The following is a 25,414-nucleotide window of genomic DNA, read 5'->3' as shown; positions in this document are numbered from 1 at the left end:
GGAGGTGTTTGTGGCGCGAGCAGAGGGTTGTGGGTCGGGACGCTCAGGTGCAGCCGCGGGTGCAGGGCACGCGTCCCGTCGCGCCGCTGCTGCGGCCTAGGGGCCACCGGGGCTGTGAGGGGCCGTAACTGAGGAGGAGCCCTCGTGTTTCATTGACCTCCCCAGATATGATGCAATGGCAGAGAAATGTAACAGGAGACAACGACCTTTAAGTCAGTTAAAATAAATCAGTGTCTGTGGACAGGGGGGCCGTGGCCTCTGACACAGTAAACAGGAGGCTCTCCCTTGGGGCAGTGTTACAATATTTGGGTTTTGTTCTCCTCTCTAATTTCACACAGCAGGCAGAAGTTAGGCTGAAAACTTAAATTGAAATGGGGATTTCTTAATAGCTTTTCTGAATCTTTATGATTCAGCACTTTCAGTGTAAACTTACAAATTGGGACAGACGATTCCTCAGCATTGCCGTGGAAAAAGCCAAGGTTTTCTTGCACACAGAACTGGTCAGGAGCGCGGTGGGACGCTGCAGAGGGACAGACAGAGCTCAGTCTGTAGCAGGAGCGCGGTGGGACGCTGCGGAGGGACAGACAGAGCTCAGTCTGTAGCAGGAGCGCGGTGGGACGCTGCGGAGGGACAGACAGAGCTCAGTCTGTAGCAGGAGCGCGGTGGGACGCTGCGGAGGGACAGACAGAGCTCAGTCTGTAGCAGGAGCGCGGTGGGACGCTGCGGAGGGACACACAGAGCTCAGTCTGTAGCAGGAGCGCGGTGGGACGCTGCGGAGGGACAGACAGGGCTCAGTCTGTAGCAGGAGCGCGGTGGGACGCTGCGGAGGGACAGACAGAGCTCAGTCTGTAGCAGGAGCGCGGTGGGACGCTGCGGAGGGACAGACAGGGCTCAGTCTGTAGCAGGAGCTCAGTGACCACTGGGTGTTACCCCAAGTTGGCCTCCAGGTCTCAGGCCTTTAGGGCTGAGAAAAGCAACTCTGAGGAGGATTAATGGAGATTGTAACTTTGTATCTCCAAGAGCAGAAGTGTCCCATTGCATTAATTAGGTTAAAAACCCTTCTCCTCATCCCAGCCCACCTGTCCGTGTGGCCGGTGGTGTGCAGCCGGTGGGCTGGAGGTTCAGCGTGGTGAAAAGGCCTGAGGACATTCACCCCTGGGTCGGTGGTGCTTTAGAGGTGTTTGTACAGGGTGGTCATCTCCTCCCACGTACTTTTGCTTTGCCTCTTCCTGGAGGCAGTTCCATAGACCTCCCTCTCCTTACCCTCTCCAGGCCGTCTCCTTCCTGCAGCCCTCGCGGTGTCTCCCGGGGTGGTGCTGGTGCCGTCCCACAGCTGTGCAGGCTGGGGACAGCGCTGTGTGTCCCTCGGGCCGTCCCACAGCTGTGCAGGCTGGGGACAGTGCTGTGTGTCCCTCGGGCCGTCCCACAGCTGTGCAGGCTGGGGACAGCGCTGTGTGTCCCTCGGGCCGTCCCACAGCTGTGCAGGCTGGGGACAGCGCTGTGTGTCCCTCGGGCCGTCCCCGCGCCTGCAGCCCGCGGGCTCCTCGCCCTGTCCCAGCGATGGCTCCGTCTGCGCGCCCGTACCCGGCTGGGGCCGCGGGGCTGCTGGGTGCGAGGAGCACGGCCCCTCCGGCCCAGCCGAGGGGCAGCCCGGGATGTCCCCAGCCTGTCCCCCTGGCTGTCCCTGGGCTGTCCCCTGGCTGTCCCCATGCCTGTCCCCATGCTGTCCCCATGCTGTCCCTGGGCTGTCCCCTGGCTGTCCCCATGCCTGTCCCCATGCTGTCCCCGGGCTGTCCCCGGGCTGTCCCCATGCTGTCCCCATGCTGTCCCCATGCTGTCCCCTGGCTGTCCCCTGGTTGTCCCCATGCTGTCCCCATGCTGTCCCCGGGCTGTCCCCATGCTGTCCCCATGCTGTCCCTGGGCTGTCCCCTGGCTGTCCCCATGCCTGTGTCCATGCCTGTCCCCATGCTGTCCCGGGGCTGTCCCCTGGCTGTGTCCATGCCTGTGTCCATGCCTGTCCCCATGCTGTCCCGGGGCTGTCCCCTGGCTGTCCCCATGCCTGTGTCCATGCCTGTCCCCATGCTGTCCCGGGGCTGTCCCCTGGCTGTCCCCATGCCTGTCCCTGGGCTGTCCCCATGCTGTCCCGGGGCTGTCCCCTTGCTGTCCCCATGCTGTCCCTGTGCTATCCCCGGGCTGTCCCCTGGCTGTCCCCATGCCTGTCCCCATGCTGTCCCCATGCTGTCCCCTGGCTGTCCCCTGGTTGTCCCCATGCTGTCCCCATGCTGTCCCCATGCTGTCCCCATGCTGTCCCCGGGCTGTCCCCATGCTGTCCCTGGGCTGTCCCCTGGCTGTCCCCATGCCTGTCCCCATGCTGTCCCCATGCTGTCCCCATGCTGTCCCCTTGCTGTCCCCTTGCTGTCCCCATGCTGTCCCTGTGCTATCCCCGGGCTGTCCCCGGGCTGTCCCCATGCCTGTCCCCATGCTGTCCCCTGGCTGTCCCCTGGTTGTCCCCATGCCTGTCCCCATGCTGTCCCCATGCTGTCCCCGGCGGGCAGGCATGCCGGCGCCCAGCGCTGTGCTCTCGCGACAGGAGGCCCTGGAAGCCTGCCAGACGCGCATCTCCAAGATGGAGCTGCAGCAGCAGCAGCAGCAGGTGGTGCAGCTGGAGGGGCTGGAGAACGCCACGGCCCGGAACCTGCTGGGGAAGCTCATCAACATCCTCCTGGCCGTCATGGCCGTGCTCCTCGTCTTCGTCTCCACCGTGGCCAACTGCGTCGTGCCCCTCATGAAGACTCGCAATAGGACGTTCAGCACTTTATTTATCGTGGTTTTCATTGCCTTTTTGTGGAAGCACTGGGACGCCATCACCGGCTACTTGGAACGGTTCTTGTCTCCCCCCAGATGATGGCAGCGGGAAGGGGCTGCGGCGCCCTCCTCCCGGCGCCCTCGGTGAGCAAGCGTGGCAAAGATTAGTCAGCAGCTCCTCTGCTGAAGTTTTAAGTGTCCGAGTGAATTTGTTTACATTTAGAATAACGTTTTTTCTCTGCGAGATGCATTGCAATAGTATTTTTTAGATTTTATTCAAGAACTCTTTTTGGCGAGAATCCTGGATAATTTTTATGTAGCATGGTTCTCTTTGAATGCAAATCTTAAGATTCTTTAAAGTGTACAAAAGAAATAAAATACAGAAATTTGGAGCATACCAATGGGCAGTTTAAATTGTGGCTCGAACTACTGTACTAAACCTGTCAGGAGGAGGAGAACGTGATTAGCGTAAGCCGAGCAAAGCTAAATCTAGTGCACAGCCTCGAACGATGGTACCGCAGCAAACCCGTAACACTAAACCCGTACTGTGAAGTCTGCTCACATTCCGTGTCCAAACGTGTGCGCTCGGGTGGTTCTGTCCTCGACGCAGGAGGACGGCGTGTGGGTCTGTCCCGGCCGCGCTGGGTGGCGGGGCCGCTGCCCTGGCCCGCGGTGCCGTCTCCAGGCCGCGGCTCTGCCGCCGTGGGGAGCGGGAGCCTCTTGCGCACGCAGCAACTGCACGGTCGTGCTACAGTATTTTGAAGTAGTCCTTGACGTACTTACCTTTAAGCAGAAGCCCTTGGTCGCACTTTTAAGGTTTTTTTAATATATGTATATTCACAGATTAAAGAAAAATCCAAACAGCATACTTGAAGAGTGTAATACTCAAACTCTCAGTGCTTCCTTATTGTTTCTAATAGGATTTTTTATTATAATTATTATTATTATTATTGGGGTATTTTTTTTGGAGGGAGTTGGGAGGGTCATTGCTTTTTTTTTCCTTTTAAATAAAGAAGTGATTTTTTAAATGAAGAAACGCGTGAATAATTGTGAGCTGTTTGTCCCGAAGCAGTTTGAGGAGGGCAGAGGTTTCCCGTGCCAGCCTGTCCGCAGCGCAGCGCCGTTCGTCTGCCGTCGTCTGGCCCCCGGGCGCACAGATGCAGCGTCGTGAGGAACATCTGTCTTCTCCACACCTCTTTGTCGTGCAGGGCTTTTTCTGTTTCCAGATGTGAAGGAGAGTGTGTTTATATCTCTCATTTCCGTGTCATCTCTCACTCCCGGCCTCAGGATAAGAAATTTCTCTTCATTCCTTCCCAGCCAAGGCAGGTTCTTTCAAGGAAAGAAATTCCGAATCAACAGTTCACTTAAACGAATTCTTGTCTCAGAAATATCTCTGATTTAATTTTTAAATAAATCCCTACAAAGTGAAACCAAAGTTTTCCTCCTGTTGGGCTCCGGCAAGATCATCTGTGTGTCTGTTCCGAGGTCTCTGTGCACCGCGTCTGTGCCATGGGAGCCTCCTCATCCCCGGCTTTGGGAACATCCTCATCCCAGCTTTGGGAACATCCTCGGCCCCGGCTTTGGGACCCTCCTCGGCCCAGCTTTGGGAACATCCTCGGCCCAGCTTTGGGAACATCCTCGTCCCTGGCTCCAGGACCCTCCTCCCGCACGGGCGCACTCGTCGCGGGTCCCTTTGGCGTCGGGCGGAACTGGGTCCCAGCCCCAGGCTCCTGCTGGGGACCCGCTGGTGCGGGCAGGTCCATCCGTGTCCTGTACCTGGTGTCCCGCTCACCACAACAGCACCGAGAGTCAGCTTCCTTCCCCATGAAATCCAAAACCGCTCCAGGATTCTCTTTCAAAACCAGTGATGGTGTTTAGTTACATCTTATGTTTTCCTTCCTTCCAGGCTTAAGCTCCCTCTGGGAGCCAATTGTTGCCCAGGTGACCTAAACCAGCTGGAATCAGACATGGATGTATGTGGAACGTGTACACCAAATGCACCCATGTGAGCCCTGGGACGCAGGTCCGGGCTGCTGCGCTCCCTCGGGCTGGGCCAGCAGCCCCGGGCTGTCGGGGGCCAGCGCAGGGGGGCGCTCAGCTGTCCCTCCTCCAGTCCGCCTGGCTTCCCATGGAGCAGGAGCCTCAGGGACCCCCCAGGGATCCAGCTCGTCCCGTCACGCGTGCACTGATCTGCCGTCCTGCTTAAAACACAGATTGCCAATTGCAGCTGACTTGAGCCAAGAATGATTCCGCTTTCCAGAGCTGGACAGCAGAGGCTGTGTAGACCTTCCCTCCCCAGACCGCGCTCCTGGCTCCAGCAAAGCCCTGTTCTGTTCACCACCCTTCTCTGGCTGATCCAGGTCACAGGGGTAACCATCGCCTTCCCATTACATGTGTTTTGTCAGAAACAAAGGTGTGAATAACAGTAAGAACTGATTTGGCTCATAACTGAACAGCTTGCGTGCCTTTATTTCTGAAAAACAGCCCTCGTGCTCCGCTGTTCTGCGCTTTGATCGCAGTGGAGCTGCCCGTGGTAGGTTTAGTGTGGTGGAAGCAGGAAGGAGTTAGAGCCGGTGGTCTGGCACTCGGTGCCGCTGTCTGTAGTGCTGGAAGGACGTGCGTCCCTCGTCTTTATGTCTGATTCCATTCAGCGTCTCAGCTCTGTGTTGTCCTCAGTAAACACCACTCACTCATTTGCCGGGAGGCGCAGGCTCTGTAGAACGATCACCTCGGGGCTGCGTGGTGAAGGTTCTGGACAGTGTCTGTCTGTCTGTCTCTTTCTCTCTCGACAGTTTCTTCCATTCCAGAAAGTCGTCTGCGGTAACGCCATCTCTGATGCTGCATCATATCCCAACGCAACTGTGTGCTTTGCCTTTCGCATTAGCAGAACATTCTGGGGTTTCCTCCCTCTTCTCTGGGAAGGTGTGTGCTGATCTCTGGTAGGTAATGATGGTGTGGCTGGAAACGCGACTCCAGCCGCAGAGCTCCTTTCCTCCCGAGCGGGGGTTGCTCCGGGGGACCCGCGGGCGTCCCGCGGCGCCCGTGGCTGCCGGGCTGGTCCTGACTGTTCTGAGTTGCAGAACATTTCCCACTCAGAGCTCCAACGACTCCGAAATTGCTTAGATATGATTAGCACATATCAACTTGGTGTATGGAAAGGGAAGAATATAATGGACTGTGTTAGTTCAGAAAGCAGCAGCTCTTCATTGAAACTCTGTGGTTCAAATGAAGTTCATCTGTTTTCCCAATGCGCTTTCTCAGTGTAAAGAACGAAAATCTTGATGCAAAAAACCCAAACCCATTTGGGATTTCAGAAGTTCTCTTTTCTCTCAGCCTCATTAGTTCAGTTTGATGATACTCGACATGCTCACAGCAGTTCCTTCAGTGGTTTATGCCAATCTGTGGACTCTTAGGGTCTGGTCAGATTAAATGTGGAGTTCTGTACGTGTTGCACTGGGACAGAAAAGCACTGTCTGTCAGCTTTGAAAATATGCATTTTTAAAATGAAAAAGCAGCATTATAACAAAAGAAGCCAAGCTACAAAGGGGTTCGAGATTGGGTAATTCTGCCAGTTTTTAAAGTGAATTCTGAATGTGGCTAAAGAGTTAAAACCCTGTGTGTCTGTGTCGTGTGTGCCAGGTGGTATAGTAGTAGGCTCTTGACTTAGCTGTAAGTGTGGTTGAAAAGTGTAAAAAATAAACAGAAAAACTCACTTGCACGGGTTGAAAAGTAAGAAATGGCACTTGTGAACGTAACACTGTAGTTTATAGATCTTAAGCTGCTAATTGTTGAGAGAGATTTACATTTGTCTTGTCTGATTGTCGCAGTTTTATCTGCGACACTTTTACTGTATATAAAAAAACTTTAAATAAAGACCTCAGCTATTAACACTGGCCTAATTTGGATGTTTCCACGGGGCTGGGGGCACGGGTGGGTCAGGCAAGAAAAGAGGGGTGTATTAAAACTGTGCTGGGCCCTAAAAGCTTAAAATTTGAGCAAGTTCTCCATAGATCTGACCATCAAACCGCATCCCGTGATCAGCCACGCAGCACCTGGGCACAGTGGGAATGAACGGGCTGCTGCGCTTGGTCTCAGGCAGAGGAGACGGAACAGCCGCAGCAGCAGGAACAGCCGCAGGAGCAGCAGGAACAGCCGCAGCAGCAGGAACAGCCGCAGCAGCAGGAACAGCCGCAGCAGCAGCAGGAACAGCCGCAGCAGCAGGAACAGCCGCAGGAGCAGGAACAGCTGCAGGAGCAGGAACAGCCGCAGGAGCAGGAACAGCCGCAGCAGCAGGAACAGCCGCAGCAGCAGGAACAGCCGCAGCAGCAGCAGGAACAGCTGCAGGAGCAGCAGGAACAGCCGCAGCAGCAGGAACAGCCGCAGCAGCAGGAACAGCCGCAGCAGCAGGAACAGCCGCAGCAGCAGCAGGAACAGCCGCAGCAGCAGCCGCAGCAGCAGCCGCAGGAGCAGCCGCAGGAGTCCCACAGGTGGGGCCTCCCTGGAGGAAAACACCTTCAAGGAAATGCCATGGCGCTGATGCTCCTGCTCCTCCCGTGCATCCCGAGGCGCTGACGGAGTGTGGTGTGAGCACAACAGCACTTGCCCAGGCTGCTCAGCAACTTCGGCCGTTTCCGTTTTCCTTCCAAAAACGTTCTTTTTGAAAGACCTTCCACTTACTGCAAATGGACTGCTCCTGCGGTGCTCACATCAGCATTTCGCCCCCTCTTTGGAAACAGACTGTAAGGCAGGTCCCTGCTGGTGTGTGTGCGTGAGGCTGCCGCCCGCCCCGTGTCCGCACCGCCCGGGGGGCGGGTCTGGCCCCCCGTGTCGGCAGCGCAGGGGCCGAGCGGACGCGGCCGGGCTGTGCGCAGCTGGGCGGGGGGCGGAGGCCGCGCCCGGGACACCGGGGAGGTGAGCTGAACCGCTCTCTTCCAGAGCCTTTCAGTTACAGGGGATTAATTACATTTTAATGGTTCTAATCTGATTTACACTGATCTGAACAACGCGAGACCTTCCCCAGCAAAGCCCTCCTGGAGCCCCCGGGGGCGGTAGCGCCGGGCCCCCCAGCTCGGGCCCCCCAGCGCCGGCCGCCGGGGCTGCTCCGGGGGGCGGCACTGAGCGGCCCCGCCCCGCTGCGGCCACGCCCACTGGGCCACGCCCCTCCCGGTCTCTGCCGCCCCCTGGCGGTGCCGGCTGGGACTGCGCGCTCGCGCCGCGCGCCTCGCCCGCGGTCTCTGGCGCCCCCTGGCGGCCGCCGCCGCACACCCTGGGCGGGACCCCCGGGCCCGTCGGGGCCGCAGCGGCTGCGCCGTTCGCCGGTTCCGCCCCGGGCCCCCCGCGCCCCGGCTGCGCAGCCGTGCGGGGCGGGGAACGGGCGGGGGGAGCCCTGGGCCTGCGCTGCCCGGCTCGCTCCGCGTGCGGGCAGAACCGCCGCGTTCCGCCGCACAACCGTCCTCTCGGTTCGTCGGTGCTGTTTCCCCCAGAGCAGCACTGGGGAACCAGAGGTGACACAGAGACCTTGCCCGCTCAGTTAAACAAACACCGCAGGCGGCACATCAGGGACCCCGAGCTGCTCCTGTTGCACGGGAACCCGTGCTCAGCGTCACCACGAGTAACTGTGGTTGTCACTGTTGCGTCCGCTCCTGTACCCGCTGTGACAGGTGAGGAACAGCATCTCCGTGCTCAGGGATCCCCCTCCCGGTCCCGCATGTGCCAGCACAGCGTCCCGGCCGGCGCCAGCTCTGCCGCCGGCACGGAGCGGGATCGTGCGGCCGGGGCTGGGCTCCGCAGAGCGCCATTGCCCCAGCTCTGGAGGGGGCTGTTCCAACGCGTCATTGTTTACGGCGCATGCTGATGGCTCCCAGACCAGCGCTGGGGTCGGGCTGACTGCTCAGCTGAGCGTGGCTGACTCTGATTACAGCGCAGATCAGTCATCGATCTGATCTGGACCTTCCCACTCCCCTCCTCACAGTGGGGCTGGGGTCCACGTGAACTTCATGGCGCGCGCCTTCCCGCTCCAAGCGCCGCAGCGGAGAGCGGGACACACAGGCCTGGTCCCGCCGCTCGGTCCCGGCTGCGGCGGGCGTGTGGTCCCGGTGCCCGGCGCGGTGTCTCCCGCAGCTCCTGGCCAGCGCGGTGTCCTCTTGCTGACTTGCCCAGTGGCACAGGGGAACCACGGGACCCGAGGCTCCCCGGGGCCTCAGCCCTGCCCTGGGGGGGTTGTGTGCCCAGGAGTGGGGGTCACACAAAGGCGCCTTTTCTCAGATGCAGGGTAGGCTCCTAATGGAAAAGAGAGATTTGGAGGTTCTCTGGGGACATGACAGAGAGCACAGGAGCAACGGCCACATTGATGAATCCCCCACTGCCCGATGCCGGTCAGGGAAGGAGGGACCTCGGCAGTGGCAGCGCTGCAGAGCGCTGGGGCTGGAGTGGCAGCAGTGGGGAAATGTCCCACGGGGAGATGTCCCACAGGGAGACGTCCCACAGGGAGACATTCCACGGGGAGACATCCCACGAGGAGATGTCCCACAGGGAGACGTCCCACGAGGAGATGTCCCACGGGGAGACATCCCACGGGGAGATGTCCCACAAGGAGGTGTCCCACAGGGAGATGTCCCACGGAGAGACATCCCACAGGGAAGTGTTCCACGGAGCGTGCAGGCACGGGCAGTGCAGGCGGAGCTGGCAGCGATGAGCCGCCTGCTGCCCTGGGGCGAGATACGGCTGCAGAGGTTCAGCCTGAAGATGCTCTCTCCTGTTAGCAAAATGCCGTTGTCATTCTGCCACATCCCCTCCCAAGCACGGCTCACAGCCAGCACCTTCTGCCAAGTGCTAATAGTGCGGTTAATTACCAGGGATGGGAGGTGGACACAGGTGGCCCTGGCAGGGCACGGTGAGCAGGCCCAGGGCTGCCCGCGGTGCGGGAACAGGGCACGGCTGCGAGCGGGGAAATGGCTTTTAACTGGGCTGCTGAAAATCCTTCCCCCTCTCCCCGTTAGCAAAAGGAAACCTGGGCCTCCCCTGCCCTGGACACTCCTGTTCTGCTCTGGCGCACCGACAGTCGCGGGAGCTGCTCAGGGACCCCACACAGGAATTCACCGGCTCAAAAAGCGAGTGAGCCAGGACGTCCCGTTTGACCCCCGGACAACTCACGTCCCTCTGTGGGGCTGTGTGAGGACAGCCCGGCCCCGCAGCGCCTGCCCCAGAAAGCCTGTGAGCAGGGGCTCGAGTCTGGGGCTGAACTCGGTGGCTCTGGGGCCGGCGGCGTGTGCCGGGGCAGCTGCTGGCAGAGCCGGCACGCACCCGGCACCGGGCGGCGCAGCCGCTGCTGCCGCGGGCGCTCGCGGGAGCTGGAGCCAGCGGCCGCCAAGCGCGGTGCCCACGGAGTATCTGCTCGTCCTCTGCCGGCTGACGAGCACAAAGTGCGTGAGGAGAGGCAAAGATGGACTTGCCCGGTCGCCACGTCTGATACAGAAACACGGCAAGGCTCGGTTTGTAGGTCAAGATCATAGCTATTGCCAGGCTAACCTAAACACGTTTTACACACAGACGCAGCAATCAGCAGGAGCGATAACGGCAGCAGAGTGGATAGTGCTGCTATCTGGGTTACCAAAGGGCTTTTATTTAATTATGCTCAATTCGCTGCCTCTGGATTCCTGCGCTGCCTGCGAGGCCGGGGTGCCCGGGGACCCGCCGGGGTGGCCGAGCAGCCTCGCGCGGTGCCACGACCTGCCATGCCAGCTCCCCGGCTGTGCGGGTGGCGCCCGCGCTCCTCCGGGCTGGCTCGGCTCGAGCCCCGCGCTGGTTTGGTTGCGGCTGTGGCACCTGGCAGCGCTGGCACTCACTCCACTGCCGCCTATTTTTAGTCTTCCCTTCGAGCGTGTGTGTGTGGCAGCTGCTGCCCCCGCGGGTCTCGCCAGGGTGAGGGGCGGCCCAGCTGGTGGGAGGCTGCCCCCCCGGGCAGGAGCAGCCAGCAGTCGCGGCTCTGGGGCAGGTTCCACGCAGGTTCCCCCGGCCGCGCCACCCGGACCAGGGGGCTTCACGCCGGGGTTTCCCCTTGCTGAGGCGTCACCCTGACGGGGTGCGGGATGGGGGGGACTGTGCCCCTGCGTAGTCAGTGGCCCTGCTGAGGCCCCCGGCGCTGCGACAGCTCATGGAGCCCGTGGGGCAGTGGGGACGCGGCGCTGGTGCCTCCTGCAGTGACACCGGGCAGCCACCCAGGCTGAAGGTGCAGATGGGACCAGGACGGTCCCGCAGCCCCGGGGCTCTCTGCCCACCGGACAAACCCCGGGTTTGCGCCCCAAGCTGTGGGGCTGGGTCCCGGCCAGGGTCTCACCCTGGGGGCTTTGGAGCGGGGGCTGCGGGGAGCACGGGATCGCTTTTTTCCTCGCCTGTTTCCTCTGCGTCTGGCCATCCCTGCAGTCCAAAGCCAGACCGTGGCTTTTAAAGGTGCTGTTTTCTTCTCTGCAGCTCTGACTCACTTCCTTTCCCGCCGCCGCCTCCTGCAGCAGCTGAAGAAGGTTCCTCGCGGGATCCGTGCAGGGGGCCAGGAGCAGCTCCCGTGTGCTCTGCTGCGCTCCCTGCAGCTCAGACACCCGGCTGGGTTCAGGATGTGCCCGCGCTCCCTGCGCCCTGTCCTGCACCCACAGCCGCCTTAGGAGGAGCAAGCCAACACTCATCAGTGCTCATGTTCCTTTGCTTGCTTTTATTGTTGGCTTTGAGCTTTTAGGCTCTCACTCAGACTGTTTGATATTTTGTCTGGAGCATCTGGAAACCCTGAGAATTGCAGACGGTGCAGGTAGTTGTCACAACACACAGGTAATCCATCTCCGCCCTTTCAAAGGAGGATCTCGGGAGGGCTGAAGTTGTTCACCGAGGAAGCTTATAACAGATGCTTGAAGCTTTGGCTAAGGATGCACTAATTAATCTCAGGGCCTCCTGCCAAGCAGCCCGGCAGAGCAGCCTGCCCAGCCTGGCACAGGCAGGTGCGGTGACATCCCCGGGGTCACCGCCGGCAGGGTGGCCAGTCTGGGGATGGGAGTCACGAGCCCTCGGGGCCACTGGCACGAAGCTGGGCTGCTCGTGGGCGGGTGCGCGGGGGACCACGGGCGCCAGGGCTCTCACAACGTGCCCGGGCCAGGTACTGGGTGCTCCTGCTCCAGGGTGGGCAGGGGGCGCCCGGAGCCCCCACATCCCTCTGGTGCGGTGATGGGCACCCCCTGCCCCCAGTCACGTCCGTCTCCTTGAACGGCCGCAGAGGTTCTGAGCCACCCACCAGCACATCCCTGTGCCCCACGAGCCGCAGAAGACAATCACGTGAAGCCTGGTTGCTTTTCCACCTTGATTTACTATCAGCTTTGACAAGCACTGTCTCTTGGCTCCTCTGATACTGCCAGCCGTGTCTAATGCTGTTGATTTGATAATACATCTAATCTGGCTCTCTTGGAAACGCCCAGTATCTCGGAGCTGCTGTTCTTCTACTGGAACCATCTTCCTTCCTTGCCTTCATTCTATCTTTCCCAGCTGGGGCCAATCTGTCCGGGAAATAGTCCAATTTGCTTCCATCTGATGGGAGCGGATCCCAGCTCCGTTCCCTTCATCTCCTCTGGAGTCGAAATCAGCCTAGGTCGTTATTTTGAAATCCTTCATTTTCCTCCTCTGCATTTTTGCTGCTGCTTTTCTCCCTCAGCAGAGGCACTGGTGTCAATACCTATAAAAACCTCTTCCTTCAGGGTTTTCCGAGAGCAACCACCACCCGCTTGGTGCAACACGGATATTTGAGATCTAGACAAGATATTCCCCACTTTTTAGAACCTCCAGTGGTTTGAGGAGGAGCACCAGCGTCCTGTGTTAGATGCAGCTTAAACTAGTGGGTCTGAGCCAGGCCTAAATCTCTCTGCAGGCGCTCTCCGGGGGCTGGGGGCACCCGACACGCGCGGAGCCCTCAGCCCGGTGTGCGGTGCCCTCCGCCATGCACCCCGCTGCCAGCGCCGCGCGGGAGGCCGGGGTCTCGTCACATTGCAGAGAGTTGATGAGGGACCTCTTGGCCCCCCCCGGCTCCATCGCACTCTCTGGACAGGGCCAGGAGGGTCCGTCTGTGCTCGCTGTCATGCTGGGTGCAGGTTTGGTGCTGGGTACGACAGGCGCTAACGACCTGAGCAGCCACAGCTGGAGCCCCCACCCGCCCCCAGGCAGGGCCCAGGAGCTCATTTAGGGCCAGGGCTGGCCCTTGGTCTGGCTCAGGCAGAACTGTGGGAGCTGCTCTCTGGATGTCCCGCGGGCACCTTGTCCCTGGGCTGGGTCCCCTGACGGAGGGCACAGCTTGTCTGCAGTCTTGTCCTTAGCCCTGTCTCCCAGATGGGCTTTGGACCTGTTCTGTGAGCTTGTCTCTGGTCCTGTCTTCTTCCCTTGGATGGACCCTGGACCTGATGCTCTCCAGTGCTCGGGGTGGGGAGAAAGGCTCACTGCTTCTGCATCGCTGGCGTCCTTCCACCTTCCCTGGTGCTCAGCTGGGACTGCAATCGCTTGGCTTGACACTCCCCCCAGACAGTGATTTAAGTGGAGCCGTTAACTCAGCCCGTGCCATGTACCCAGGGTCTCTGGTGTAACTTTGGGCTGAAGCAGATGCCATCTGTGGTGTAAGAGACCTTGGTGCTCTGATTGCCTGGGGTGGAGTCCCCCAGATGGAAACACTGCAGGTGTTAGAGCCACCCGTGGAGCTGCGCCCGAGCGTGCCCTTGTCTGCTGTGAGACCTGGGTGTCACCTGCTGCTGCTCAGTGACCTGCTGGGCTGTGTCCGTGGGTCCACAGTCAACCGGTTGGATCTGTCAGCCCCGAGAGCATCGTCAATGAGATCAAGGGAAACTCCCTGTACCCGGCTCTGAAACACAGCGCCACGGGGACGGGGACGCGGCCGGCTGAGGAGCGCGGAGCCAGGCTGCGCGGAGCCCCGGGGCCGTCGGCGGGGAGCTGGACACGTCCCCGGAGCGGCGGGGAGCTGCAGGTGGGGATGCGTGAGCGCTCGAGCGGCTGCAGGGGCGTCCTTCTCTTGCCGGGTGGGTCTCCAGGCGCCCCAGCACCGCTGGTCATCGGTCGCTCTGCAGCCTGGGGAGCTGAAACCGGCCCGGTCTCTGAGGAAGTGCTCCCAGCGTGTGACGCGGTTTCCTGAGGCTGCTGGTCGCCGTGAGGTGGCACAGGCGGTCAGGGCTGTGCCCCGAAACCTGGTACGAGCCTTGTGTGAGGGTCATCCAGGCAGCAAGGCTCCCAGCACCCTCATCCGGGTGCGGGGGGCTGTGGGGAGCCCAGACTGGCCCCTGCTTTGGGGCACTGAGTTCAGAGTGATCCTGGCAGCATGTGTACGTCGGTGTTGTGGAAATGAGGAATGGGCGGTGCTGCCTGGGCGTGAGGGTGACTGGTGTCCGTCCGTCCTGCAGCCAGGAGAGCCTCAGGCTGGTGGGCAGAGGAATGCAAAGGTGCAGCAGAGCCCCCACTGGAGGAGCGGGGTGGCGGGGCCAAAAGCGGGGAGAGCCCCACGCGACATGCGTGTCCCTGCGCGGCTGGCACGTCCCCTGCAGCGCGGGGTCCCTGCGCGGCTGGCACGTCCCCTGCAGCGCGGGGTCCCTGCGCGGCTGGCACGTCCCCTGCAGCGCGGGGTCCCTGCGCGGCTGGCACGTCCCCTGCAGCGCGGGGTCCCTGCGCGGCTGGCACGTCCCCTGCAGCGCGGGGTCCCTGCGCGGCTGGCACGTCCCCTGCAGCGCGGGGTCCCTGCGCGGCTGGCACGTCCCCTGCAGCGCGGGGTCCCTGCGCGGCTGGCACGTCCCCTGCAGCGCGGGGTCCCTGCGCGGCTGGCACGTCCCCTGCAGCGCGGGGTCCCTGCGCGGCTGGCACGTCCCCTGCAGCGCGGGGTCCCTGCGCGGCTGGCACGTCCCCTGCAGCGCGGGGTCCCTGCGCGGCTGGCACGTCCCCTGCAGCGCGGGGTCCCTGCGCGGCTGGCACGTCCCCTGCAGCGCGGGGTCCCTGCGCGGCTGGCACGTCCCCTGCAGCGCGGGGTCCCTGCGCGGCTGGCACGTCCCCTGCAGCGCGGGGTCCCTGCGCGGCTGGCACGTCCCCTGCAGCGCGGGGTCCCTGCGCGGCTGGCACGTCCCCTGCAGCGCGGGGTCCCTGCGCGGCTGGCACGTCCCCTGCAGCGCGGGGTCCCTGCGCGGCTGGCACGTCCCCTGCAGCGCGGGGTCCCTGCGCGGCTGGCACGTCCCCTGCAGCGCGGGGTCCCTGCGCGGCTGGCACGTCCCCTGCAGCGCGGGGTCCCTGCGCGGCTGGCACGTCCCCTGCAGCGCGGGGTCCCTGCGCGGCTGGCACGTCCCCTGCAGCGCGGGGTCCCTGCGCGGCTGGCACGTCCCCTGCAGCGCGGGGTCCCTGCGCTGCAGCTGCTGCGCCCTGAGGACGGGCTGGCGCGTCCCATCGGGCACCGAGCTCTTGCTGACCTGGTGGTGAAAAAAGAATTGCAGCGTAATTGGCTAGTTTATAGATCACCAAGTTAATTAACCGTGATTGATAAGCCACTGCCAAAATGCACCATGCTGCAGGCTTGTCTCTGTAATCCTTGTTTGTGTGTTTAAAGACTGATAGAGCCAAAAAAAAAAAAAAGCAGACAAAAAGATAGGGCTGAAGATGCATGGTGGTGTCTTGGAAATTAAATTTAGCAGGGAAAATATCCCTTTTAAAAGGACATTATTAACTGCTGCCGAGTGCCGGCCGCTCGGCCGTCCCGCGCTGCGGGTGAGCCCGGCCGAGCCGCCTCAGCCCCGCGCTGCTCGCCGGGCTCCGGCCCCGGCGCGGGATGCGCACGGGGCTCTGCCGTGGGCTCGTGGGCACAGCTGAGGGCTGTGAATCACTGCGGTTTGTCTGAGCCGCCTTCACACCCGTGTCTCTGGAGGGAAAGTGCTGGAGGGTCGGGGGAGAGGGGATGTCGGAGGTGACCCCCACCCCGGTTCTTGATGGAAATATTTCTCCCTCTCCCCCAGCTAATGACTAGTCCTAATTTAATAGAAGGGGGTGAATTGGCCAACATGAAACGTGTGTTTTGTTTTTGCGTTGGAGTCTAACATGGCCGCGAGTCACAGTCTGAAATGATTGGAGGTGTTATCAGTCACACAATCTGACATTTTGCCAAAAGGTCTCTTTTGTCTCTCCTCTGAAGTGTGAAAACAAGGGATGCTGTTTCTTGTGTTCCGCAGAGAAAAATGTGGGTTGCAGGGTTTTAAGGAGCCATTAGATGAAGGAAACCAAAGGAGGAAATAAAAATCAAGATTTTTCCTTCCAATAATCACACAAATACTGGCCCTCCAGGGACACTTAATGGAAAACATTTTTAGGAAGCACCTGAAAAACTGCCATGGAAATTCCCAGCCCAGCCATCATATTGTGTCCTGCATCCTTTACCAGGACAATATTGAGAAAAATCAAAGAATCAGAGAATCAGATCATCACTTGATTTTTTTTTTTTTTATATATATATTTATTTATTCAGTTGCCATTAATAAGAGTAAAACCAAAATTACCCACCCTGGCGCTGGGTTCCCTTGACACTTGAAGTACACAATCATGCCAAACAGGCAGAGTCCCACTGCGGGTTATCCCAAGCAGCAAAAGCACGAGCCAGACGTGAGCCCCTCCACAGAGACAAATTACTCACCCGTCACAAGAATTACTCACTGTGGACAAGTAGACTTTTACAAGGTTGTTTTTTAAGTGTGCAGTTGAATGTTACAGCTGGTAGGAATTCATTAGTCAATGAGTCTGCAGCAAAGGGAAAGATGAGGAGACATAGATTTGTTTTTCCTAAGTGAAAAGGGTCTTACACTGTGCCCCTCAAAACTGAAATGCCCTGTTCTCTCCCTTTCTCAAACCGGGAAGTTGTTGAAGCACGTGTTTAGCTTTAAGTTCAAAATTAGCCCTCCCGAAATGGAAAGAGCAGTTTCTTCAATATAGTTGCATTGTAGGTGCCTTGCAAAGACAAGTGCTCCCTGCCAGCGGGGCGATGAGCGCAGAGGGATCATAAAACTGTCTGCCCACGTGCCACCGCTTCTCTCCCGGTCCGTACGGCGCCGGGGTCCGTGTGCCCACCTCGCGGGTGGCGCTGGGGCTCGGTGCCCGCTTGCTGACGTCGGGGCCGACGGGCGTCCTATTGAAACCCGTCCTGAGCCAGCCCAGCCCTTCGGCTCTCCCCGCACGTCGCTCATCTGGCCTCGCCACAAGCAGCTCCCGCAGCAGCCTCGCTGCGGTCCCGGTAAACACCAGATGTGAGCTGAGCCGGGGAAGCTGCCGCGGAGGCGTTTGCTGTTCTGGATGCCAGCGCGCAGCCCCCGGCAGAGCCCCCGCGGCACACCCGCTGCGTGCCGGTGAGCAGCACCCGCGGTGCCAGCCCGGCCCCTTCACCCGGCCCCGCGGAGACACCGCCACCAAAGCCGCGCTGGGACCACTCCCTCGGTCGCTCGGTATTTCCAAATGCGCCCATTCTTTGGTCGCTGCGTGTGGCGCTTCCGCAGTGTGTGTCGGTGGAGGACACGCGCGCGAGGGGCAGAACTGGCCCCTGGGGAGGAACTGGGCACCGGCTTGTTTCTCCTGATTGTGGAACAGAAAGCTGCAGCCGGGGCTGCTCTGCTGTCTTTGTGTAAGACAGACGCAAAGTTTCATGCAACAAGGGAAGTGGCGTAGGGAACAGATGTATTTTTACCTGCTGTCCTTGCCCAGCTCCTGCACGGGACCAGAGCTCTCTGATCTGGAGCTGATTAAGTGTGAGACCCCTGGCAAGAGGTACATTTACAGTCAAAACTTTGCATGGACGTCCAGCTGCAAGAGTTTCCAAGCAAGGCACGAGCTGGCGGGTGAAAGAAGTGGGACAATTACACTCATTTGTCTGCCTTGTTTTCATTGAAATAATTCAGGCAAGGCCAACTGCGTTACTTGGAGTCTCTAAGGTATAATTTAGGCATGAGATGTTTACAATCAACTCTCATTTGCATCAACTGGGAGGAAAACATGGGGCCTGTTGGATATTTCAAGTGGCAGGTTAATTACTAGTTTAACCGCTAATATTTATTCCACCTTCTCCATCTGAACAGCCAGGGGGCCAGATCCTGCGGTGCTGGCTCCGTGGGTCTCATGCCAGCGGGTGCAGGACGGGCTCTGTGAGCGCGGCTCTAGTTTTGCTCAGCAGAACTGGTGCCGGGGATGGGCGTCCGGGTGAGCGCTCGGGGGTGTCAGATCTGATCTGCAGGAACAGCTCTAGGAGTGTCAGGTCTGCAGGAACAGCTCCAGGAGTGTCAGGTCTGCGAGAACAGCTCTAGGAGTGTCAGGTCTGCGGGAACAGCTCTAGGAGTGTCAGGTCTGCGGGAACAGCTCTAGGAGTGTCAGGTCTGCGGGAACAGCTCTAGGAGTGTCAGGTCTGCGGGAACAGCTCCAGGAGTGTCAGGTCTGCGAGAACAGCTCTAGGAGTGTCAGGTCTGCAGGAACAGCTCCAGGAGTGTCAGGTCTGCGGGAACAGCTCCAGGAGTGAGTGTCAGGTCTGCAGGAACAGCTCCAGGAGTGTCAGGTCTGCGGGAACAGCTCTAGGAGTGTCAGGTCTGCGGGGAACAGTCCAAACATGGCCAACAAGGCTAAAACAAGCAAGGTGACTGATCGACAGTTCTGATTGAAACCAGGAGTAAGTTTTGCATTTTTTTTAAAGACAGGCTTAAATAGACATCACTTAGAAGAAGAACATTGATTGAAAGATAAACCCAGTGCATGAGCAGACCCTGAAGGTGAAAAGTGCCATTAAGTAGGTTAAAGGAGCCTGCCCTTGTATGACAAGCTGTTCTCTGTGCGAGAGGACAGAGAGCAGCGGGGGGAGATAAGCAGATGAGGAGGTCAGATTCCAGGTTACAGAAACCGCGGTGGCTCGCTCCATCCTGGGCACCTCCGTCCGGTTGCCGTGAGCGCCTAACGAGCGCCAGCGGTGATGGCTTTGGTGCTGCTCGCACCTCTGCTCCGGGAGCTGACCCAAACCTGCAACCCCTTTCTGCCTGCGGGCCGCTCTCACTGGGAGCCTGGTCGGGTGTCCAGCCTCCTGGCCTGAAAGGACCCGCTGGCCGGGAGGACAACGGTCCCATATTTTGTGACACGTCCTAAAGTCGCCCAGTGAAATGTGTGTTCTCTACCGTGACCCCTGACAGGTCCCGGTTGCCTTTCCGGGCGTGAGCAGTGAGACGGGGCAGGCTGGGCCCCGCGGGCGGGAGGACGCAGAGCCGGTCCTGCCGCAGGGCTGGGTGCTGCGGGCGGGAGGACGCAGAGCCGGTCCTGCCGCAGGGCTGGGTGCTGCGGGCGGGAGGACGCAGAGCCGGTCCTGCCGCAGGGCTGGGTGCTGCGGGCGGGAGGACGCAGAGCCGGTCCTGCCGCAGGGCTGGGTGCTGCGGGCGGGAGGACGCAGAGCCGGTCCTGCCGCAGGGCTGGGTGCTGCGGGCGGGAGGACGCAGAGCCGGTCCTGCCGCAGGGCTGGGTGCTGCGGGCCGGGGGGTGTGGATGGCACGGGTGGGAAATCCCGGGTTCTGCTCTGGGGGGACACAAACTGATGGAGCCCAAATGTGACCCGATGGTGGGAGTGAACCGGGTTTGTCCCCGTCCAGCCCGGGAGCGAACCCTCCCGATGGGCGGCCGCGGAGCTCAGCGCCCAGCCCAGCACCCTCCGCGCGGAGCCCGCGCCGGCAGCTCCTTAGTCCTCGTTGTTATTAAAGCTCATTATCCTCTCTCTCTGCAGATCAGCGCTGTGAAACGAGGGGTTGCTGCCATTTCCCTGGCCTTTCCAGGGCTGAGCAACTTATTCAATGCAATGAAGCTATTGCTCTGCACCCTGTGTGAGAGACGACGTCACTGTCATTGAACTCAGGTAAGATGACACTATTATTTGCATGATTCCTTCTGCCCCCACACTGAAAAACAGGGTGTCCGCTGTGACATCCACAGCCCCTGAAATACACTGCACACCCATGGACAATGTGATCTGTGGAAATGAAAACAGCAAAAAGACTGCTGCCTAGGTGGAAAATGAACAGCTGACTTTCAAGTTATGGCAATTCCCCAATCTTTGACTGTATGGTGTTGACATTTTAAAACAGTGCTGAACTGGTTTTAACTATTTAGGCTGGTTTACTACCTTTTCTACTCTCCGCTCGGTCCCATTCACTGGCAGGTGAAGCACTTTGGGTGCCTGTTCTACTGACTTATCCAGGTAGTCCAAAGAAAAAGCTATTTCACTTGTATAAAGACTGACGTGAATGTTTCCATTAGAACGCAGTTTTGTGACATCACGTATTTTGCGTCATTGATTTTGTGGTGAGTTCAGACGATACGTATGCACGGAAGCACGCAGATTGTACATAGACCATATCTTTGCAGGCTAAACCGAAACTGCCCGATTGCTCTCCCTTTCTGCTAACAAATTCAAAATGCTACAGCTAGTCCAGTACAGGACTTGCTGACATTTTAAATGTGCACGTGCACACATCTTTTTTTATACATATACGTGTGTGTGTGACTTTTAGCTTTGGCACATCGCTGAGATTAATGAATGTGTTGACTGCACATGAGGAATGTGTAGACCTTTAAGACTGTTTGGGCCACCAGGGAAACACCAAGAACGAGATCACACTGTTTACAATATGTCCAAAAATATACACCACCAGATGACACCCCACGAGTGACATTATAATGAGAGACAACTACTAGAGGCAACAGCAAACACAGTGCTGGACACTGCGCGTCAGGGATGTATCTGGAGATGGCAGCTGGCAGCCCGCGGTGCGGCGCGGGTATGGGAACATTTCAGGTTTGCCGGTAAAGAGCCGTGCGCACGTACTGTTGGTGACGGCTGCTGATAAGTTACCCCGAGGGGCTGCCCCTGCCCCGCGACCCGAACGCCAGGCGTGGGGCGCGGCGAGGCGGCGGGGCACGGCGTGGGCTGGGGGCTGGGGTGCAGGCGTGGGCTGGGGACAGGGGTGCAGGCGTGGGCTGGGGACAGGGGTGCAGGCGTGGGCTGGGGGCTGGGGTGCAGGCGTGGGCTGGGGACAGGGGTGCAGGCGTGGGCTGGGGGCAGGGGTGGGCTGGGGACAGGGGTGCAGGCGTGGGCTGGGGGCAGGGGTGCAGGCGTGGGCTGGGGGCTGGGGTGCAGGCGTGGGCTGGGGACAGGGGTGCAGGCGTGGGCTGGGGGCAGGGGTGGGCTGGGGACAGGGGTGCAGGCGTGGGGCGCTGGCAGGGGTGCAGGCGTGGGGCTGGAGCGGGGATGGCGCGGGGGTGACGGTTGGGGTGCCGGAGGGGGGAACCGATGGGGCAGGGCTGGGTCAGCGGTGCTGGTACCAGCCCGGGTTGCTGATGGGAGTCTAGAGATGCTTAGGGCTGGACACCAGATACGGGAGTGACTCAGAGCTCAGTGCAATGTGCTGTGTCTTTTAAAGCAATCATGAGATTTTAACCAAAATGCTTAGGTTTGTATTAAGATGTGCCAAGCAAATGATAGTTTTACGATTAACCACATTTAGCCCATTCCCTTCAAAGCACATTATGAGCATTGACACTGAGGCCTCAAACAGCCCAGTGAAGATGAGAGAGAACAACGTTGAAGCTACCGAGGTAAGTCGAACTGGCTGGGACAAGGTTAGCGTGGGCTAGGATGGCGTATTTACAGCCTGGTGATTATACTGTGGGAAAGAAGGGAGGGGGATTAAATCCCTGTTTAGTTTAAGCTGCATTCTAGTGCAGCCCGTTCTTCAGCAGTACGCAGTTAAAAATGTAGTCTGTCAAATTCCGCTGACATATTTTGGCAATAGATATTTCCTCTAATTGAAAGCAATTGTTGTGTTGTAAGCTCTCCCCCTTTCCCGTTTGTTTCGGTTAACGGGTAGCGGTGGCCTGTCTACTCAAGCACGTCTTGAGCAACTGCGCAGTGCAAAGTTAGCATATTGTGAAGAGCGCGGCACGATCCCGCCTGACTTCACAAGGAAAAGCCTCCTCCAGGCTTTGGCGGAGGATGTTTGAACAGAGCCGGTAGGATCAGCCTCGCTGGTGGTTATTGCAGGGCTTTGCTGTTTGGGTCAGCTCGGGCCTTCCTGTGTGAATCCCGGGGTAAGACCCAGGCTCGCTTCCAGCGCAGCCATGCTTTGTTTGGAACGATCAGCATGGCCCCCGCTGTGGATCCCACGAGGGGATGCTCTGCTTTATGTTGCGTTCGCTTCCTTCGCTCGGAGCCAAGTGCCGCATCCTCCGCTGCTGGAGCGCGCGGGGCCGGCGCGGGGCTGGCGCGGACGAGACGCGGCACTCCCCTCGCGTTGGGCACAGCTGCCGCTCCAGCGGGCGAGCGGCCCCTGCAGCCCCGAGCCCTCGCCGGTCCTGCGCCCTCGCTGTGGGGTGTCACGAGCCGGGCAGGGGTATCTGTGGCTCTCGGGGCCCGGTGGGGAGCAGCTGCCCAGCCCCAGTGGGGTGTTGGGGCTGGTGCTGGGATGGGACCCGCAGAGCGGGGCTTGTGCACTGGGGTGCTGGGAGCTTGTGGCCTCCCGTCTCTGTGCTGTGAGAAACGTGCTGGTGCTGTCCTCGCAGAACATCACCTGGGGCACTTGATCTTTATCCAATACCCCTCTGAAGCTCAGAGAGGTGCCATGCACCTCAGTTTCCCCAGAGGTCAGCGCAGGACTGGATGGAACCCTCCTTTACCCTGTAGTTGCATCAAGTCTGATCGTCTGGCCAGAACCCCCCTGGGCTGGTGCTGGTGGGGATCCAGCGAAGGGACTGGCTGCGCCGTGCACCGCTGTGGCGCCCGCGACGCCCCACGGTCTGCACGACCGGGACACGTGTGGACGAGAGACCGTTAGCGTAGCCAGGCCGGGGCCCGAAGGGGTTCATCCAGCCGCCTGCCCAGCACGTGCTGCATTTCCACGGAGCAGAGCTGGAGACCCACTGGAGCTCACAGCCACGTGTCCACCCCGACTGCTGTGGAGCTGGGGGAGTGAGTGCCGAGCCCTTTCTAAGCCTCTAAAGAAAATAAAAGCAACAGGTCACCGAGGAGACCTGTGGGAAACTGGGGAACCTGGTGCTTTTGCATCCCAGCTTCCCACCCGCGGTGCCCGGGTCAAACCCCAGCGCAGGCTACAAAAGATATGGGTTTTTATTGCCTTGTGATAAACCTCCTGGTCTGGAAACTCCTGCCATTATTGTGTGTGTGAACTTTCACCAGCACCGAATCTGTCACTGACCTAGAAGGAGACCTCTCCATGCCCACGGCCTCTGTCTGCACAGCCCCTCTCTGGGGGCGAATCCCTCACGCGAGCACGTCAGCGGCTGCACGCTGCAGACAAGGTTGTGACTGCATGACGCACTCTGAAGGGAGCAACGCTCTCTGTTACACTGGGAAACGTTTGTCTTTGAACACAAAGCGGCTTGAGGGAAAGAAGTGTGATTTGACTCAGGAGGTTCCCCGGGTCCCCATAAATCGCGCTCCCCTCCTGCGCAGCGCTGGGGCCGCGGCCGCGGAGCGCACCGTGCCGGCGCGGTTCCTGCCGCAGCCGTCGGCAGCAAAGCCCGAGACCACACCGGAGCGTGTTTAGATTAAAAGACGTTTGGGAAGGGACCTTGCCCTAATCTTTCTCTAAGCCCCTAGCAGACTCCTGGCGTGCTAAATCATTAGTAATAGCGGTAATGGCAGCCTGACCTCCCGCTCCGTAAGCAGTGCCTGCAATACAGATAATAACAATAAAACAGGGACTTGGTCCACGCTCATCCAAAACTATACCGAGGGTGGCTCATCAGCCTGTTTCCAAGCGCTCTGTTATTTCTGAGTGCCCTGAAGTGCCGTTGCGAGCACTTTGCGGACGCGTCCAGCCTGATGACGTGGACCCTAACAACAGGCTGGACAAAGGCAGGGTGGCAGGCGGACTGGAGAGCACCAGATGAGCGTGGTCATCAGGGAGCGGCTCTTGTTCAGGCAATGATTTCCCTGTGTCTAAGTGCTTCTCAGCTTTTCCTCAGCTGCCCTGGCGTGTCCCCGGTGCCAGGTTCCTCTCTGTTTGGAAGTGCCCCTCCAGGAGAGCCCTGTCCTGGCCGGCGCTGGGCTGGGCTGCTGGGGACTAGGCAGGACGGCTCTGCTCTCGCCTACGTCTTACCCGCTTCTCTGGGGTAACGGCTGGTGGCCTCTCAGGATGGGGAACAGGCTTGAGCTGGACCCCTGCTCTGCTCCCAGAGCCGTTCAATGGCTGTTTTCCATCAGTACGCGTTTCTGAGGGGGAACGCAGGCAGCCAAAAGGATTCAACACACGTGTCTGCTGAGCGTTTGTGAATGCACCTTGCGGTCTCTGCCAGCCTGCCCTGCAATCGTGTATATAGAAAATGACCCAAATAGCACACTTAGAGGCCAAGAGTGAAGCAGATGGAAAGCAAGCAGCGGGCTGGGAGCGGAGGGAGCGTCTGAGCCGCTGCACGGCGCAGCCGGGCTGTGCGACCGCGGCGGCCGAGCCAGGACCGGCGTGGAACCTGCTTCCCAAACCCGCTCACCGCTACCTGCGCACGGACCCTGCTGAATAAATAGGTGTTTATACCCCCGTGTGGAAGTGATTAGACCCTGGGTTTTGACAGTGTTGAGTCAATATAACCTGAGTAACTGCATGAGTAACTCATGTTTCCCCTAAAGGGAAACTGTGCTCGTGTAAATATATTTATTAATAATTAAAGGGGTTTTGAGTTGTTGCGCACAGCCCCTCTGCCCCCAGAGACGACTGAAAGACTGTTATCTTTGGGCCCGGGCAGGAGTCACACAGGAGGTGATTTTGGCTGGGGGTGACGGTCTGTGGCAAGAGCCATGTGGTTTCACTTTGACCTTTTTTTCTTCCTGAATGAAAAATAATGGTGAGATCTGTGTATTAGATATTTAAAAACCTCTACTGCTCCATTAGAAATACTCACCGCAGCTTCTAACAGCCCAGATAATTGGGGGGGGAAATCATTTCTGGAAAATATTCCCCTCAAAGCATCTTACCAGAGGATTGTTTCCTAACAACAACAACAACAATAAAACCTTTGTCAAATAATCCTTCAATACCACCAATATTTTGTCTTTAATTGTATCTCTGTAGATAACTGCTGGGCACAGGGAACGGGGGCCGGAGCTCCTGGGGGCCGTTTCTGACCCAGCCCGTGCCAGCCCCTCTGGGTAAGTCACACATTTTTCTATGTTCTTTGGCCTATTTTTTTTTAAACTGACTGTAATCTGGAACCTAATTTGATATGCCTTAAAAGGCTGATTTTACATGGAAGATGCTCTACTATCAGGATAAGCAGCCATAAGAAATCCTAAAATAGGCAGATTAAGGGTTTGGGATCATGGGGGTTTATTTCTATGCAATTAAAGACATGATCACATTTTAAAATTGCTAACTTGTAGTTTAAAAAAACCCAGCAACTGGGAGTCCCACATTTAAAAACAGCTAATAACTCTATTAATTAAGGATATGATTAGCAGAGACAATGAGTTAGATAGCACGAAAGCACAGCATTTAATTCAATGCACATTTAGGTGGACATGGCGTGGCCAAGG

General features: G+C 58.9%; 2 protein-coding genes across 10 annotated transcripts in view; both read left to right on the top strand.

The window, feature by feature from the left end:
- The window catches only part of TMCC1 (transmembrane and coiled-coil domain family 1), a 74,365-nt gene extending 67,356 nt beyond the window's left edge, over positions 1–7,009 (top strand). For 7 of the 9 annotated variants that reach the window (XM_082060495.1, XM_082060500.1, XM_082060494.1 and 4 more), the window contains one exon: positions 2,591–3,202. In XM_082060495.1, the coding sequence (XP_081916621.1) occupies positions 2,591–2,905 (315 nt within the window). In that variant the 3' untranslated portion in view covers positions 2,906–3,202. Of the gene's footprint in view, positions 1–2,590; positions 3,203–3,874 lie in introns of those variants that run through there. The other 2 variants (XM_082060497.1, XM_082060496.1) reach the window with 2 other exon arrangements.
- On the top strand, positions 4,773–7,564 carry MMP24OS (MMP24 opposite strand; the record flags this gene model as incomplete). The annotated part of the gene is made up of 3 exons (XM_082060362.1): positions 4,773–4,778; positions 5,598–5,666; positions 6,901–7,564. 3 exons carry the CDS (start codon positions 4,773–4,775, stop codon positions 7,375–7,377), a joined length of 552 nt encoding a protein of 183 aa, XP_081916488.1. The 3' UTR covers positions 7,378–7,564.
- Positions 7,565–25,414: the final 17,850 nt, after the last annotated feature.

The sequence above is a fragment of the Streptopelia decaocto genome, assembly GCF_964273445.1.
Source record: "Streptopelia decaocto genome assembly, chromosome: 8".
NCBI lineage: Eukaryota > Metazoa > Chordata > Aves > Columbiformes > Columbidae > Streptopelia > Streptopelia decaocto.
Note: the sequence above shows the minus strand (reverse complement) of the source record. Positions and strands in the feature narration are given on the sequence as shown.